This window comes from Diadema antillarum, unplaced genomic scaffold (assembly GCF_040938485.1).
Source record: "Diadema antillarum isolate AM-2024a unplaced genomic scaffold, OU_Dant_1.0 seq00000637_RagTag, whole genome shotgun sequence".
NCBI classification, from domain to species: Eukaryota; Metazoa; Echinodermata; class Echinoidea; order Diadematoida; family Diadematidae; genus Diadema; species Diadema antillarum.
Window position 1 is genome coordinate 18,926 of NW_027271554.1, and position 15,118 is coordinate 34,043.

At 36.8% G+C, this 15,118-nt stretch overlaps 2 protein-coding genes across 2 annotated transcripts; both read left to right on the forward strand.

Moving 5' to 3' along the window:
- Window positions 1-384: 384 nt before the first annotated feature.
- On the forward strand, window positions 385-2,482 carry LOC139736340 (mucin-5B-like). Its single transcript, XM_071647095.1, has 2 exons — window positions 385-871; window positions 1,950-2,482. Exons 1-2 carry the CDS (start codon window positions 400-402, stop codon window positions 2,480-2,482), a joined length of 1,005 nt encoding a protein of 334 aa, XP_071503196.1. The 5' UTR covers window positions 385-399.
- Window positions 2,483-4,908: 2,426 nt separating this feature from the next.
- LOC139736328 (mucin-5B-like) lies at window positions 4,909-6,997 on the forward strand. Its single transcript, XM_071647053.1, has 2 exons — window positions 4,909-5,395; window positions 6,474-6,997. Exons 1-2 carry the CDS (start codon window positions 4,924-4,926, stop codon window positions 6,980-6,982), a joined length of 981 nt encoding a protein of 326 aa, XP_071503154.1. The 5' UTR covers window positions 4,909-4,923; the 3' UTR covers window positions 6,983-6,997.
- The last annotated feature ends 8,121 nt before the right edge of the window (window positions 6,998-15,118 follow it).

Genomic DNA, 15,118 nt, shown 5'->3' on the forward strand with positions numbered 1-15,118 from the left:
TTCTGCTTCCAATACTCGAACCCTGATAATACACAAAAACAAAATTCAGATGTGAATTTTGGTCAAATGTGAGAACGTGACGTATCTCTGTAACCAAAGGTCATGTATATTCAGTATTGAAAATCGCAAAAAACATTCGGGAGAAAGAAAGTCATCGGACGATCTAAAAATTTAAAATCGTTCTGAAAATTAAAGTGCTGCAATTTTCATTGACACGAGAGGAAACTAGCGCCAATTACTATTTCAATTTTGAATTCTCCATCAATTTGCCCTTTTTTTATTGAATTGACACAGATAACTTGCAGCAGAGGTTAAAATAGTTAGCGGACTTTCACTGTGGATAAAGAAAGAAGAGATCGTGAACGAATATATGAGAAAGCGTGAGACGATTTGTTTCTTATGAGTAACTTGACTCATTACGTTTATTTTGATTTTTCAGAGTGCGAGAAATGTCTGAGATTCTGCGTCTGGACACCTTGGTGCAACGATGAGGCCCCTGGTAGGTTGGCAAGCGATGCTCTTGTGGAAGAGGAACTTCTTTCGGATGTTCAGCACTATCCTGGATTCCCAGCCATCTGCATCATCCGCAAAGACGTGGAATGCCGAACTGTCGACACGCATATATTCTCCAACGAGACCGACGACGCTGCAACGTGTGACCCTGAGATTGGTCTTCAGTGTAGAAATGGTCCTCTGCGTCCCCCTTGTAGGGATTACGAAATAAGGTTCCTCTGTTGTGGTAGCACGTGTCCTCCTAAATGTTGGCCAAAACCAACAACGCCTAGAACTCCACCACCGACCACGACATTACCACCACCTACCACAACTATCGAGACAACGACACCAGAAACAACTACGCCTGAAAGGCCAGGTAATGCATGGCATCCTATTTCTTTTATGATTTATTCCAGGACGAAACACAAGATCAAATATAACAGTTTAGTTTGATTATATTATTTGAAATCAACATGGGTTAGTCAACCTTCATATCTACGAAGAAGAAATTTGTGTAAAAATTGCAGTTTAGACGTTGGTAAAAAATTGAGAAAAATGTGAATCGTAAAGACTGAAACCCAATGGCTGAACTTCTCCGTAGGTGTTTGGCTCTTGAAAATTCGATTACAAGAATAAGGCGTTTTTACTCTTCATTATTTTTTGTTTCAACTGAATATTTCCTTTTTGATACTGATATATCTATCTTTAACCTTGAAATAAAGAATCATACGAATGTAAGTTATTTTTACACAGACTGTAATGGCATGACTTTATATGATATTGCTTACGAAATGAAAGATTTAAGTTGTATAGTTACTTTTATATTTAGTGTTTCATGCATCGATAATTGTCACGATAAATTTATGGCGGTAGTTATTTCTGAATTTCATATGTTTTTCCTTTTTTCAAGTCCGATATATTTTGCTTTGATAATGCAAAACGGATATTTGAAGATACCATATTTACTTCTAGATTAGACTACGCTGTAAGAGAAGTTTGAAAACGTCATTTGTAATTCTGCTTCCAATACTCGAACCCTGATAATACACAAAAACAAAATTCAGATGTGAATTTTGGTCAAATGTGAGAACGTGACGTATCTCTGTAACCAAAGGTCATGTATATTCAGTATTGAAAATCGCAAAAAACATTCGGGAGAAAGAAAGTCATCGGACGATCTAAAAATTTAAAATCGTTCTGAAAGATAAAGTGCTGCAATTTTCATTGACACGAGAGGAAACTAGCGCCAATTACTATTTCAATTTTGAATTCTCCATCAATTTGCCCTTTTTTTATTGAATTGACAGAGATAACTTGCAGCAGAGGTTAAAATAGTTAGCTGACTTTCACTGTGGATAAAGAAAGAAGAGATCGTGAACGAATATATGAGAAAGCGTGAGACGATTTGTTTCTTATGAGTAACTTGACTCATTACGTTTATTTTGATTTTTCAGAGTGCGAGAAATGTCTGAGATTCTGCGTCTGGACACCTTGGTGCAACGATGAGGCCCCTGGTAGGTTGGCAAGCGATGCTCTTGTGGAAGAGGAACTTCTTTCGGATGTTCAGCACTATCCTGGATTCCCAGCCATCTGCATCATCCGCAAAGACGTGGAATGCCGAACTGTCGACACGCATATATTCTCCAACGAGACCGACGACGCTGCAACGTGTGACCCTGAGATTGGTCTTCAGTGTAGAAATGGTCCTCTGCGTCCCCCTTGTAGGGATTACGAAATAAGGTTCCTCTGTTGTGGTAGCACGTGTCCTCCTAAATGTTGGCCAAAACCAACAACGCCTAGAACTCCACCACCGACCACGACACTACCACCACCTACCACAACTATCGAGACAACGACACCAGAAACAACTACGCCGGAAAGGCCAGGTAATGCATGGCATCCTGTTTCTTTTATGATTTATTCCAAGAAGAAACATAAAATCAAATATAACAGTTTCATAATATTATTTGAAAACAACATGGATTAGTCAAACTTGATATCTAAGAAAAAAAAAAATGTGTGTAAAAATTGCAGTTTAGACTTTTGGTAATAAATGGAGAAAAGTGTGAATAGTAAAGACTGAAACCCAATGGCTGAACATCTCCGTAGGTTTTTGGCTGTTGAAAATTCGATTACAAGAAAATAAGGCGTTTTTACTCATCATTCTTTTTTGTTTCAACTGAATATTTCCTTTTTGATACTGATATATCTATCTTTAACCTTGAAATAAAGAATCATACGAATATAAGTTATTTTTACAGAGACTGTAATGGCATGCCTTTATATAATATTGTTTACAAAATCAAAGATTTAAGTTGTATAGTTACTTTTATATTTAGTGTTTCATGCATCGATAATTGTCACGATAAATTTATGGCGGTAGTTATTTCTGAATTTCATATGTTTTTCCTTTTTTCAAGTCCGATATATTTTGCTTTGATAATGCAAAACGGATATTTGAAGATACCATATTTACTTCTAGATTAGACTACGTTGTAAGAGAAGTTTGAAAACGTCATTTGTAATTCTGCTTCCAATACTCGAACCCTGATAATACACAAAAACAAAATTCAGATGTGAATTTTGGTCAAATGTGAGAACGTGACGTATCTCTGTAACCAAAGGTCATGTATATTCAGTATTGAAAATCGCAAAAAACATTCGGGAGAAAGAAAGTCATCGGACGATCTAAAGATTTAAAATCGTTCTGAAAGATAAAGTGCTGCAATTTTCATTGACACGAGAGGAAACTAGCGCCAATTACTATTTCAATTTTGAATTCTCCATCAATTTGCCCTTTTTTTATTGAATTGACACAGATAACTTGCAGCAGAGGTTAAAATAGTTAGCGGACTTTCACTGTGGATAAAGAAAGAAGAGATCGTGAACGAATATATGAGAAAGCGTGAGACGATTTGTTTCTTATGAGTAACTTGACTCATTACGTTTATTTTGATTTTTCAGAGTGCGAGAAATGTCTGAGATTCTGCGTCTGGACACCTTGGTGCAACGATGAGGCCCCTGGTAGGTTGGCAAGCGATGCTCTTGTGGAAGAGGAACTTCTTTCGGATGTTCAGCACTATCCTGGATTCCCAGCCATCTGCATCATCCGCAAAGACGTGGAATGCCGAACTGTCGACACGCATATATTCTCCAACGAGACCGACGACGCTGCAACGTGTGACCCTGAGATTGGTCTTCAGTGTAGAAATGGTCCTCTGCGTCCCCCTTGTAGGGATTACGAAATAAGGTTCCTCTGTTGTGGTAGCACGTGTCCTCCTAAATGTTGGCCAAAACCAACAACGCCTAGAACTCCACCACCGACCACGACACTACCACCACCTACCACAACTATCGAGACAACGACACCAGAAACAACTACGCCGGAAAGGCCAGGTAATGCATGGCATCCTGTTTCTTTTATGATTTATTCCAAGAAGAAACATAAAATCAAATATAACAGTTTGATAATATTATTTGAAAACAACATGGATTAGTCAACCTTGATATCTAAGAAAAAAAAATGTGTGTAAAAATTGCAGTTTAGACTTTTGGTAATAAATGGAGAAAAGTGTGAATAGTAAAGACTGAAACCCAATGGCTGAACATCTTCGTAGGTTTTTGGCTGTTGAAAATTCGATTACAAGAAAATAAGGCGTTTTTACTCATCATTATTTTTTGTTTCAACTGAATATTTCCTTTTTGATACTGATATATCTATCTTTAACCTTGAAATAAAGAATCATACGAATATAAGTTATTTTTACACAGACTGTAATGGCATGCCTTTATATAATATTGCTTACAAAATCAAATATTTAAGTTGTATAGTTACTTTTATATTTAGTGTTTCATGCATCGATAATTGTCACGATAAATTTATGGCGGTAGTTATTTCTGAATTTCATATGTTTTTCCTTTTTTCAAGTCCGATATATTTTGCTTTGATAATGCAAAACGGATATTTGAAGATACCATATTTACTTCTAGATTAGACTACGCTGTAAGAGAAGTTTGAAAACGTCATTTGTAATTCTGCTTCCAATACTCGAACCCTGATAATACACAAAAACAAAATTCAGATGTGAATTTTGGTCAAATGTGAGAACGTGACGTATCTCTGTAACCAAAGGTCATGTATATTCAGTATTGAAAATCGCAAAAAACATTCGGGAGAAAGAAAGTCATCGGACGATCTAAAAATTTAAAATCGTTCTGAAAATTAAAGTGCTGCAATTTTCATTGACACGAGAGGAAACTAGCGCCAATTACTATTTCAATTTTGAATTCTCCATCAATTTGCCCTTTTTTTATTGAATTGACACAGATAACTTGCAGCAGAGGTTAAAATAGCGGACTTTCACTGTGGATAAAGAAAGAAGAGATCGTGAACGAATATATGAGAAAGCGTGAGACGATTTGTTTCTTATGAGTAACTTGACTCATTACGTTTATTTTGATTTTTCAGAGTGCGAGAAATGTCTGAGATTCTGCGTCTGGACACCTTGGTGCAACGATGAGGCCCCTGGTAGGTTGGCAAGCGATGCTCTTGTGGAAGAGGAACTTCTTTCGGATGTTCAGCACTATCCTGGATTCCCAGCCATCTGCATCATCCGCAAAGACGTGGAATGCCGAACTGTCGACACGCATATATTCTCCAACGAGACCGACGACGCTGCAACGTGTGACCCTGAGATTGGTCTTCAGTGTAGAAATGGTCCTCTGCGTCCCCCTTGTAGGGATTACGAAATAAGGTTCCTCTGTTGTGGTAGCACGTGTCCTCCTAAATGTTGGCCAAAACCAACAACGCCTAGAACTCCACCACCGACCACGACATTACCACCGCCTACCACAACTATCGAGACAACGACACCAGAAACAACTACGCCTGAAAGGCCAGGTAATGCATGGCATCCTATTTCTTTTATGATTTATTCCAGGACGAAACACAAGATCAAATATAACAGTTTAGTTTGATTATATTATTTGAAATCAACATGGGTTAGTCAACCTTCATATCTACGAAGAAGAAATTTGTGTAAAAATTGCAGTTTAGACGTTGGTAAAAAATTGAGAAAAATGTGAATCGTAAAGACTGAAACCCAATGGCTGAACTTCTCCGTAGGTGTTTGGCTCTTGAAAATTCGATTACAAGAATAAGGCGTTTTTACTCTTCATTATTTTTTGTTTCAACTGAATATTTCCTTTTTGATACTGATATATCTATCTTTAACCTTGAAATAAAGAATCATACGAATGTAAGTTATTTTTACACAGACTGTAATGGCATGACTTTATATGATATTGCTTACGAAATGAAAGATTTAAGTTGTATAGTTACTTTTATATTTAGTGTTTCATGCATCGATAATTGTCACGATAAATTTATGGCGGTAGTTATTTCTGAATTTCATATGTTTTTCCTTTTTTCAAGTCCGATATATTTTGCTTTGATAATGCAAAACGGATATTTGAAGATACCATATTTACTTCTAGATTAGACTACGCTGTAAGAGAAGTTTGAAAACGTCATTTGTAATTCTGCTTCCAATACTCGAACCCTGATAATACACAAAAACAAAATTCAGATGTGAATTTTGGTCAAATGTGAGAACGTGACGTATCTCTGTAACCAAAGGTCATGTATATTCAGTATTGAAAATCGCAAAAAACATTCGGGAGAAAGAAAGTCATCGGACGATCTAAAAATTTAAAATCGTTCTGAAAGATAAAGTGCTGCAATTTTCATTGACACGAGAGGAAACTAGCGCCAATTACTATTTCAATTTTGAATTCTCCATCAATTTGCCCTTTTTTTATTGAATTGACAGAGATAACTTGCAGCAGAGGTTAAAATAGTTAGCTGACTTTCACTGTGGATAAAGAAAGAAGAGATCGTGAACGAATATATGAGAAAGCGTGAGACGATTTGTTTCTTATGAGTAACTTGACTCATTACGTTTATTTTGATTTTTCAGAGTGCGAGAAATGTCTGAGATTCTGCGTCTGGACACCTTGGTGCAACGATGAGGCCCCTGGTAGGTTGGCAAGCGATGCTCTTGTGGAAGAGGAACTTCTTTCGGATGTTCAGCACTATCCTGGATTCCCAGCCATCTGCATCATCCGCAAAGACGTGGAATGCCGAACTGTCGACACGCATATATTCTCCAACGAGACCGACGACGCTGCAACGTGTGACCCTGAGATTGGTCTTCAGTGTAGAAATGGTCCTCTGCGTCCCCCTTGTAGGGATTACGAAATAAGGTTCCTCTGTTGTGGTAGCACGTGTCCTCCTAAATGTTGGCCAAAACCAACAACGCCTAGAACTCCACCACCGACCACGACACTACCACCACCTACCACAACTATCGAGACAACGACACCAGAAACAACTACGCCGGAAAGGCCAGGTAATGCATGGCATCCTATTTCTTTTATGATTTATTCCAGGACGAAACACAAGATCAAATATAACAGTTTAGTTTGATTATATTATTTGAAATCAACATGGGTTAGTCAACCTTCATATCTACGAAGAAGAAATTTGTGTAAAAATTGCAGTTTAGACGTTGGTAAAAAATTGAGAAAAATGTGAATCGTAAAGACTGAAACCCAATGGCTGAACTTCTCCGTAGGTGTTTGGCTCTTGAAAATTCGATTACAAGAATAAGGCGTTTTTACTCTTCATTATTTTTTGTTTCAACTGAATATTTCCTTTTTGATACTGATATATCTATCTTTAACCTTGAAATAAAGAATCATACGAATGTAAGTTATTTTTACACAGACTGTAATGGCATGACTTTATATGATATTGCTTACGAAATGAAAGATTTAAGTTGTATAGTTACTTTTATATTTAGTGTTTCATGCATCGATAATTGTCACGATAAATTTATGGCGGTAGTTATTTCTGAATTTCATATGTTTTTCCTTTTTTCAAGTCCGATATATTTTGCTTTGATAATGCAAAACGGATATTTGAAGATACCATATTTACTTCTAGATTAGACTACGCTGTAAGAGAAGTTTGAAAACGTCATTTGTAATTCTGCTTCCAATACTCGAACCCTGATAATACACAAAAACAAAATTCAGATGTGAATTTTGGTCAAATGTGAGAACGTGACGTATCTCTGTAACCAAAGGTCATGTATATTCAGTATTGAAAATCGCAAAAAACATTCGGGAGAAAGAAAGTCATCGGACGATCTAAAAATTTAAAATCGTTCTGAAAGATAAAGTGCTGCAATTTTCATTGACACGAGAGGAAACTAGCGCCAATTACTATTTCAATTTTGAATTCTCCATCAATTTGCCCTTTTTTTATTGAATTGACAGAGATAACTTGCAGCAGAGGTTAAAATAGTTAGCTGACTTTCACTGTGGATAAAGAAAGAAGAGATCGTGAACGAATATATGAGAAAGCGTGAGACGATTTGTTTCTTATGAGTAACTTGACTCATTACGTTTATTTTGATTTTTCAGAGTGCGAGAAATGTCTGAGATTCTGCGTCTGGACACCTTGGTGCAACGATGAGGCCCCTGGTAGGTTGGCAAGCGATGCTCTTGTGGAAGAGGAACTTCTTTCGGATGTTCAGCACTATCCTGGATTCCCAGCCATCTGCATCATCCGCAAAGACGTGGAATGCCGAACTGTCGACACGCATATATTCTCCAACGAGACCGACGACGCTGCAACGTGTGACCCTGAGATTGGTCTTCAGTGTAGAAATGGTCCTCTGCGTCCCCCTTGTAGGGATTACGAAATAAGGTTCCTCTGTTGTGGTAGCACGTGTCCTCCTAAATGTTGGCCAAAACCAACAACGCCTAGAACTCCACCACCGACCACGACACTACCACCACCTACCACAACTATCGAGACAACGACACCAGAAACAACTACGCCGGAAAGGCCAGGTAATGCATGGCATCCTGTTTCTTTTATGATTTATTCCAAGAAGAAACATAAAATCAAATATAACAGTTTCATACTATTATTTGAAAACAACATGGATTAGTCAAACTTGATATCTAAGAAAAAAAAAAATGTGTGTAAAAATTGCAGTTTAGACTTTTGGTAATAAATGGAGAAAAGTGTGAATAGTAAAGACTGAAACCCAATGGCTGAACATCTCCGTAGGTTTTTGGCTGTTGAAAATTCGATTACAAGAAAATAAGGCGTTTTTACTCATCATTCTTTTTTGTTTCAACTGAATATTTCCTTTTTGATACTGATATATCTATCTTTAACCTTGAAATAAAGAATCATACGAATATAAGTTATTTTTACAGAGACTGTAATGGCATGCCTTTATATAATATTGTTTACAAAATCAAAGATTTAAGTTGTATAGTTACTTTTATATTTAGTGTTTCATGCATCGATAATTGTCACGATAAATTTATGGCGGTAGTTATTTCTGAATTTCATATGTTTTTCCTTTTTTCAAGTCCGATATATTTTGCTTTGATAATGCAAAACGGATATTTGAAGATACCATATTTACTTCTAGATTAGACTACGTTGTAAGAGAAGTTTGAAAACGTCATTTGTAATTCTGCTTCCAATACTCGAACCCTGATAATACACAAAAACAAAATTCAGATGTGAATTTTGGTCAAATGTGAGAACGTGACGTATCTCTGTAACCAAAGGTCATGTATATTCAGTATTGAAAATCGCAAAAAACATTCGGGAGAAAGAAAGTCATCGGACGATCTAAAGATTTAAAATCGTTCTGAAAGATAAAGTGCTGCAATTTTCATTGACACGAGAGGAAACTAGCGCCAATTACTATTTCAATTTTGAATTCTCCATCAATTTGCCCTTTTTTTATTGAATTGACACAGATAACTTGCAGCAGAGGTTAAAATAGTTAGCGGACTTTCACTGTGGATAAAGAAAGAAGAGATCGTGAACGAATATATGAGAAAGCGTGAGACGATTTGTTTCTTATGAGTAACTTGACTCATTACGTTTATTTTGATTTTTCAGAGTGCGAGAAATGTCTGAGATTCTGCGTCTGGACACCTTGGTGCAACGATGAGGCCCCTGGTAGGTTGGCAAGCGATGCTCTTGTGGAAGAGGAACTTCTTTCGGATGTTCAGCACTATCCTGGATTCCCAGCCATCTGCATCATCCGCAAAGACGTGGAATGCCGAACTGTCGACACGCATATATTCTCCAACGAGACCGACGACGCTGCAACGTGTGACCCTGAGATTGGTCTTCAGTGTAGAAATGGTCCTCTGCGTCCCCCTTGTAGGGATTACGAAATAAGGTTCCTCTGTTGTGGTAGCACGTGTCCTCCTAAATGTTGGCCAAAACCAACAACGCCTAGAACTCCACCACCGACCACGACACTACCACCACCTACCACAACTATCGAGACAACGACACCAGAAACAACTACGCCGGAAAGGCCAGGTAATGCATGGCATCCTGTTTCTTTTATGATTTATTCCAAGAAGAAACATAAAATCAAATATAACAGTTTGATAATATTATTTGAAAACAACATGGATTAGTCAACCTTGATATCTAAGAAAAAAAAATGTGTGTAAAAATTGCAGTTTAGACTTTTGGTAATAAATGGAGAAAAGTGTGAATAGTAAAGACTGAAACCCAATGGCTGAACATCTTCGTAGGTTTTTGGCTGTTGAAAATTCGATTACAAGAAAATAAGGCGTTTTTACTCATCATTATTTTTTGTTTCAACTGAATATTTCCTTTTTGATACTGATATATCTATCTTTAACCTTGAAATAAAGAATCATACGAATATAAGTTATTTTTACACAGACTGTAATGGCATGCCTTTATATAATATTGCTTACAAAATCAAATATTTAAGTTGTATAGTTACTTTTATATTTAGTGTTTCATGCATCGATAATTGTCACGATAAATTTATGGCGGTAGTTATTTCTGAATTTCATATGTTTTTCCTTTTTTCAAGTCCGATATATTTTGCTTTGATAATGCAAAACGGATATTTGAAGATACCATATTTACTTCTAGATTAGACTACGCTGTAAGAGAAGTTTGAAAACGTCATTTGTAATTCTGCTTCCAATACTCGAACCCTGATAATACACAAAAACAAAATTCAGATGTGAATTTTGGTCAAATGTGAGAACGTGACGTATCTCTGTAACCAAAGGTCATGTATATTCAGTATTGAAAATCGCAAAAAACATTCGGGAGAAAGAAAGTCATCGGACGATCTAAAAATTTAAAATCGTTCTGAAAGATAAAGTGCTGCAATTTTCATTGACACGAGAGGAAACTAGCGCCAATTACTATTTCAATTTTGAATTCTCCATCAATTTGCCCTTTTTTTATTGAATTGACACAGATAACTTGCAGCAGAGGTTAAAATAGTTAGCGGACTTTCACTGTGGATAAAGAAAGAAGAGATCGTGAACGAATATATGAGAAAGCGTGAGACGATTTGTTTCTTATGAGTAACTTGACTCATTACGTTTATTTTGATTTTTCAGAGTGCGAGAAATGTCTGAGATTCTGCGTCTGGACACCTTGGTGCAACGATGAGGCCCCTGGTAGGTTGGCAAGCGATGCTCTTGTGGAAGAGGAACTTCTTTCGGATGTTCAGCACTATCCTGGATTCCCAGCCATCTGCATCATCCGCAAAGACGTGGAATGCCGAACTGTCGACACGCATATATTCTCCAACGAGACCGACGACGCTGCAACGTGTGACCCTGAGATTGGTCTTCAGTGTAGAAATGGTCCTCTGCGTCCCCCTTGTAGGGATTACGAAATAAGGTTCCTCTGTTGTGGTAGCACGTGTCCTCCTAAATGTTGGCCAAAACCAACAACGCCTAGAACTCCACCACCGACCACGACACTACCACCACCTACCACAACTATCGAGACAACGACACCAGAAACAACTACGCCGGAAAGGCCAGGTAATGCATGGCATCCTGTTTCTTTTATGATTTATTCCAAGAAGAAACATAAAATCAAATATAACAGTTTGATAATATTATTTGAAAACAACATGGATTAGTCAACCTTGATATCTAAGAAAAAAAAATGTGTGTAAAAATTGCAGTTTAGACTTTTGGTAATAAATGGAGAAAAGTGTGAATAGTAAAGACTGAAACCCAATGGCTGAACATCTCCGTAGGTTTTTGGCTGTTGAAAATTCGATTACAAGAAAATAAGGCGTTTTTACTCATCATTATTTTTTGTTTCAACTGAATATTTCCTTTTTGATACTGATATATCTATCTTTAACCTTGAAATAAAGAATCATACGAATATAAGTTATTTTTACAGAGACTGTAATGGCATGCCTTTATATAATATTGTTTACAAAATCAAAGATTTAAGTTGTATAGTTACTTTTATATTTAGTGTTTCATGCATCGATAATTGTCACGATAAATTTATGGCGGTAGTTATTTCTGAATTTCATATGTTTTTCCTTTTTTCAAGTCCGATATATTTTGCTTTGATAATGCAAAACGGATATTTGAAGATACCATATTTACTTCTAGATTAGACTACGCTGTAAGAGAAGTTTGAAAACGTCATTTGTAATTCTGCTTCCAATACTCGAACCCTGATAATACACAAAAACAAAATTCAGATGTGAATTTTGGTCAAATGTGAGAACGTGACGTATCTCTGTAACCAAAGGTCATGTATATTCAGTATTGAAAATCGCAAAAAACATTCGGGAGAAAGAAAGTCATCGGACGATCTAAAAATTTAAAATCGTTCTGAAAGATAAAGTGCTGCAATTTTCATTGACACGAGAGGAAACTAGCGCCAATTACTATTTCAATTTTGAATTCTCCATCAATTTGCCCTTTTTTTATTGAATTGACACAGATAACTTGCAGCAGAGGTTAAAATAGTTAGCGGACTTTCACTGTGGATAAAGAAAGAAGAGATCGTGAACGAATATATGAGAAAGCGTGAGACGATTTGTTTCTTATGAGTAACTTGACTCATTACGTTTATTTTGATTTTTCAGAGTGCGAGAAATGTCTGAGATTCTGCGTCTGGACACCTTGGTGCAACGATGAGGCCCCTGGTAGGTTGGCAAGCGATGCTCTTGTGGAAGAGGAACTTCTTTCGGATGTTCAGCACTATCCTGGATTCCCAGCCATCTGCATCATCCGCAAAGACGTGGAATGCCGAACTGTCGACACGCATATATTCTCCAACGAGACCGACGACGCTGCAACGTGTGACCCTGAGATTGGTCTTCAGTGTAGAAATGGTCCTCTGCGTCCCCCTTGTAGGGATTACGAAATAAGGTTCCTCTGTTGTGGTAGCACGTGTCCTCCTAAATGTTGGCCAAAACCAACAACGCCTAGAACTCCACCACCGACCACGACACTACCACCACCTACCACAACTATCGAGACAACGACACCAGAAACAACTACGCCGGAAAGGCCAGGTAATGCATGGCATCCTGTTTCTTTTATGATTTATTCCAAGAAGAAACATAAAATCAAATATAACAGTTTGATAATATTATTTGAAAACAACATGGATTAGTCAACCTTGATATCTAAGAAAAAAAAATGTGTGTAAAAATTGCAGTTTAGACTTTTGGTAATAAATGGAGAAAAGTGTGAATAGTAAAGACTGAAACCCAATGGCTGAACATCTCCGTAGGTTTTTGGCTGTTGAAAATTCGATTACAAGAAAATAAGGCGTTTTTACTCATCATTATTTTTTGTTTCAACTGAATATTTCCTTTTTGATACTGATATATCTATCTTTAACCTTGAAATAAAGAATCATACGAATATAAGTTATTTTTACAGAGACTGTAATGGCATGCCTTTATATAATATTGCTTACAAAATCAAAGATTTAAGTTGTATAGTTACTTTTATATTTAGTGTTTCATGCATCGATAATTGTCACGATAAATTTATGGCGGTAGTTATTTCTGAATTTCATATGTTTTTCCTTTTTTCAAGTCCGATATATTTTGCTTTGATAATGCAAAACGGATATTTGAAGATACCATATTTACTTCTAGATTAGACTACGTTGTAAGAGAAGTTTGAAAACGTCATTTGTAATTCTGCTTCCAATACTCGAACCCTGATAATACACAAAAACAAAATTCAGATGTGAATTTTGGTCAAATGTGAGAACGTGACGTATCTCTGTAACCAAAGGTCATGTATATTCAGTATTGAAAATCGCAAAAAACATTCGGGAGAAAGAAAGTCATCGGACGATCTAAAAATTTAAAATCGTTCTGAAAGATAAAGTGCTGCAATTTTCATTGACACGAGAGGAAACTAGCGCCAATTACTATTTCAATTTTGAATTCTCCATCAATTTGCCCTTTTTTTATTGAATTGACACAGATAACTTGCAGCAGAGGTTAAAATAGTTAGCGGACTTTCACTGTGGATAAAGAAAGAAGAGATCGTGAACGAATATATGAGAAAGCGTGAGACGATTTGTTTCTTATGAGTAACTTGACTCATTACGTTTATTTTGATTTTTCAGAGTGCGAGAAATGTCTGAGATTCTGCGTCTGGACACCTTGGTGCAACGATGAGGCCCCTGGTAGGTTGGCAAGCGATGCTCTTGTGGAAGAGGAACTTCTTTCGGATGTTCAGCACTATCCTGGATTCCCAGCCATCTGCATCATCCGCAAAGACGTGGAATGCCGAACTGTCGACACGCATATATTCTCCAACGAGACCGACGACGCTGCAACGTGTGACCCTGAGATTGGTCTTCAGTGTAGAAATGGTCCTCTGCGTCCCCCTTGTAGGGATTACGAAATAAGGTTCCTCTGTTGTGGTAGCACGTGTCCTCCTAAATGTTGGCCAAAACCAACAACGCCTAGAACTCCACCACCGACCACGACACTACCACCACCTACCACAACTATCGAGACAACGACACCAGAAACAACTACGCCGGAAAGGCCAGGTAATGCATGGCATCCTGTTTCTTTTATGATTTATTCCAAGAAGAAACATAAAATCAAATATAACAGTTTGATTATATTATTTGAAAACAACATGGATTAGTCAACCTTGATATCTAAGAAAAAAAAATGTGTGTAAAAATTGCAGTTTAGACTTTTGGTAATAAATGGAGAAAAGTGTGAATAGTAAAGACTGAAACCCAATGGCTGAACATCTCCGTAGGTTTTTGGCTGTTGAAAATTCGATTACAAGAAAATAAGGCGTTTTTACTCATCATTCTTTTTTGTTTCAACTGAATATTTCCTTTTTGATACTGATATATCTATCTTTAACCTTGAAATAAAGAATCATACGAATATAAGTTATTTTTACAGAGACTGTAATGGCATGCCTTTATATAATATTGTTTACAAAATCAAAGATTTAAGTTGTATAGTTACTTTTATATTTAGTGTTTCATGCATCGATAATTGTCACGATAAATTTATGGCGGTAGTTATTTCTGAATTTCATATGTTTTTCCTTTTTTCAAGTCCGATATATTTTGCTTTGATAATGCAAAACGGATATTTGAAGATACCATATTTACTTCTAGATTAGACTACGTTGTAAGAGAAGTTTGAAAACGTCATTTGTAATTCTGCTTCCAATACTCGAACCCTGATAATAC

Bases quoted from the DNA above. Each gene is read 5' to 3' on its own strand.
- LOC139736340 (XM_071647095.1), top strand. From the start codon at position 400: ATGAGTAACTTGACTCATTACGTTTATTTTGATTTTTCAGAGTGCGAG. The intron at 872-1,949 runs GTAATGCATGGC...TTGATTTTTCAG, and splicing joins AACTACGCCTGAAAGGCCAG to AGTGCGAGAAATGTCTGAGA.
- LOC139736328 (XM_071647053.1), top strand. From the start codon at position 4,924: ATGAGTAACTTGACTCATTACGTTTATTTTGATTTTTCAGAGTGCGAG. The intron at 5,396-6,473 runs GTAATGCATGGC...TTGATTTTTCAG, and splicing joins AACTACGCCTGAAAGGCCAG to AGTGCGAGAAATGTCTGAGA.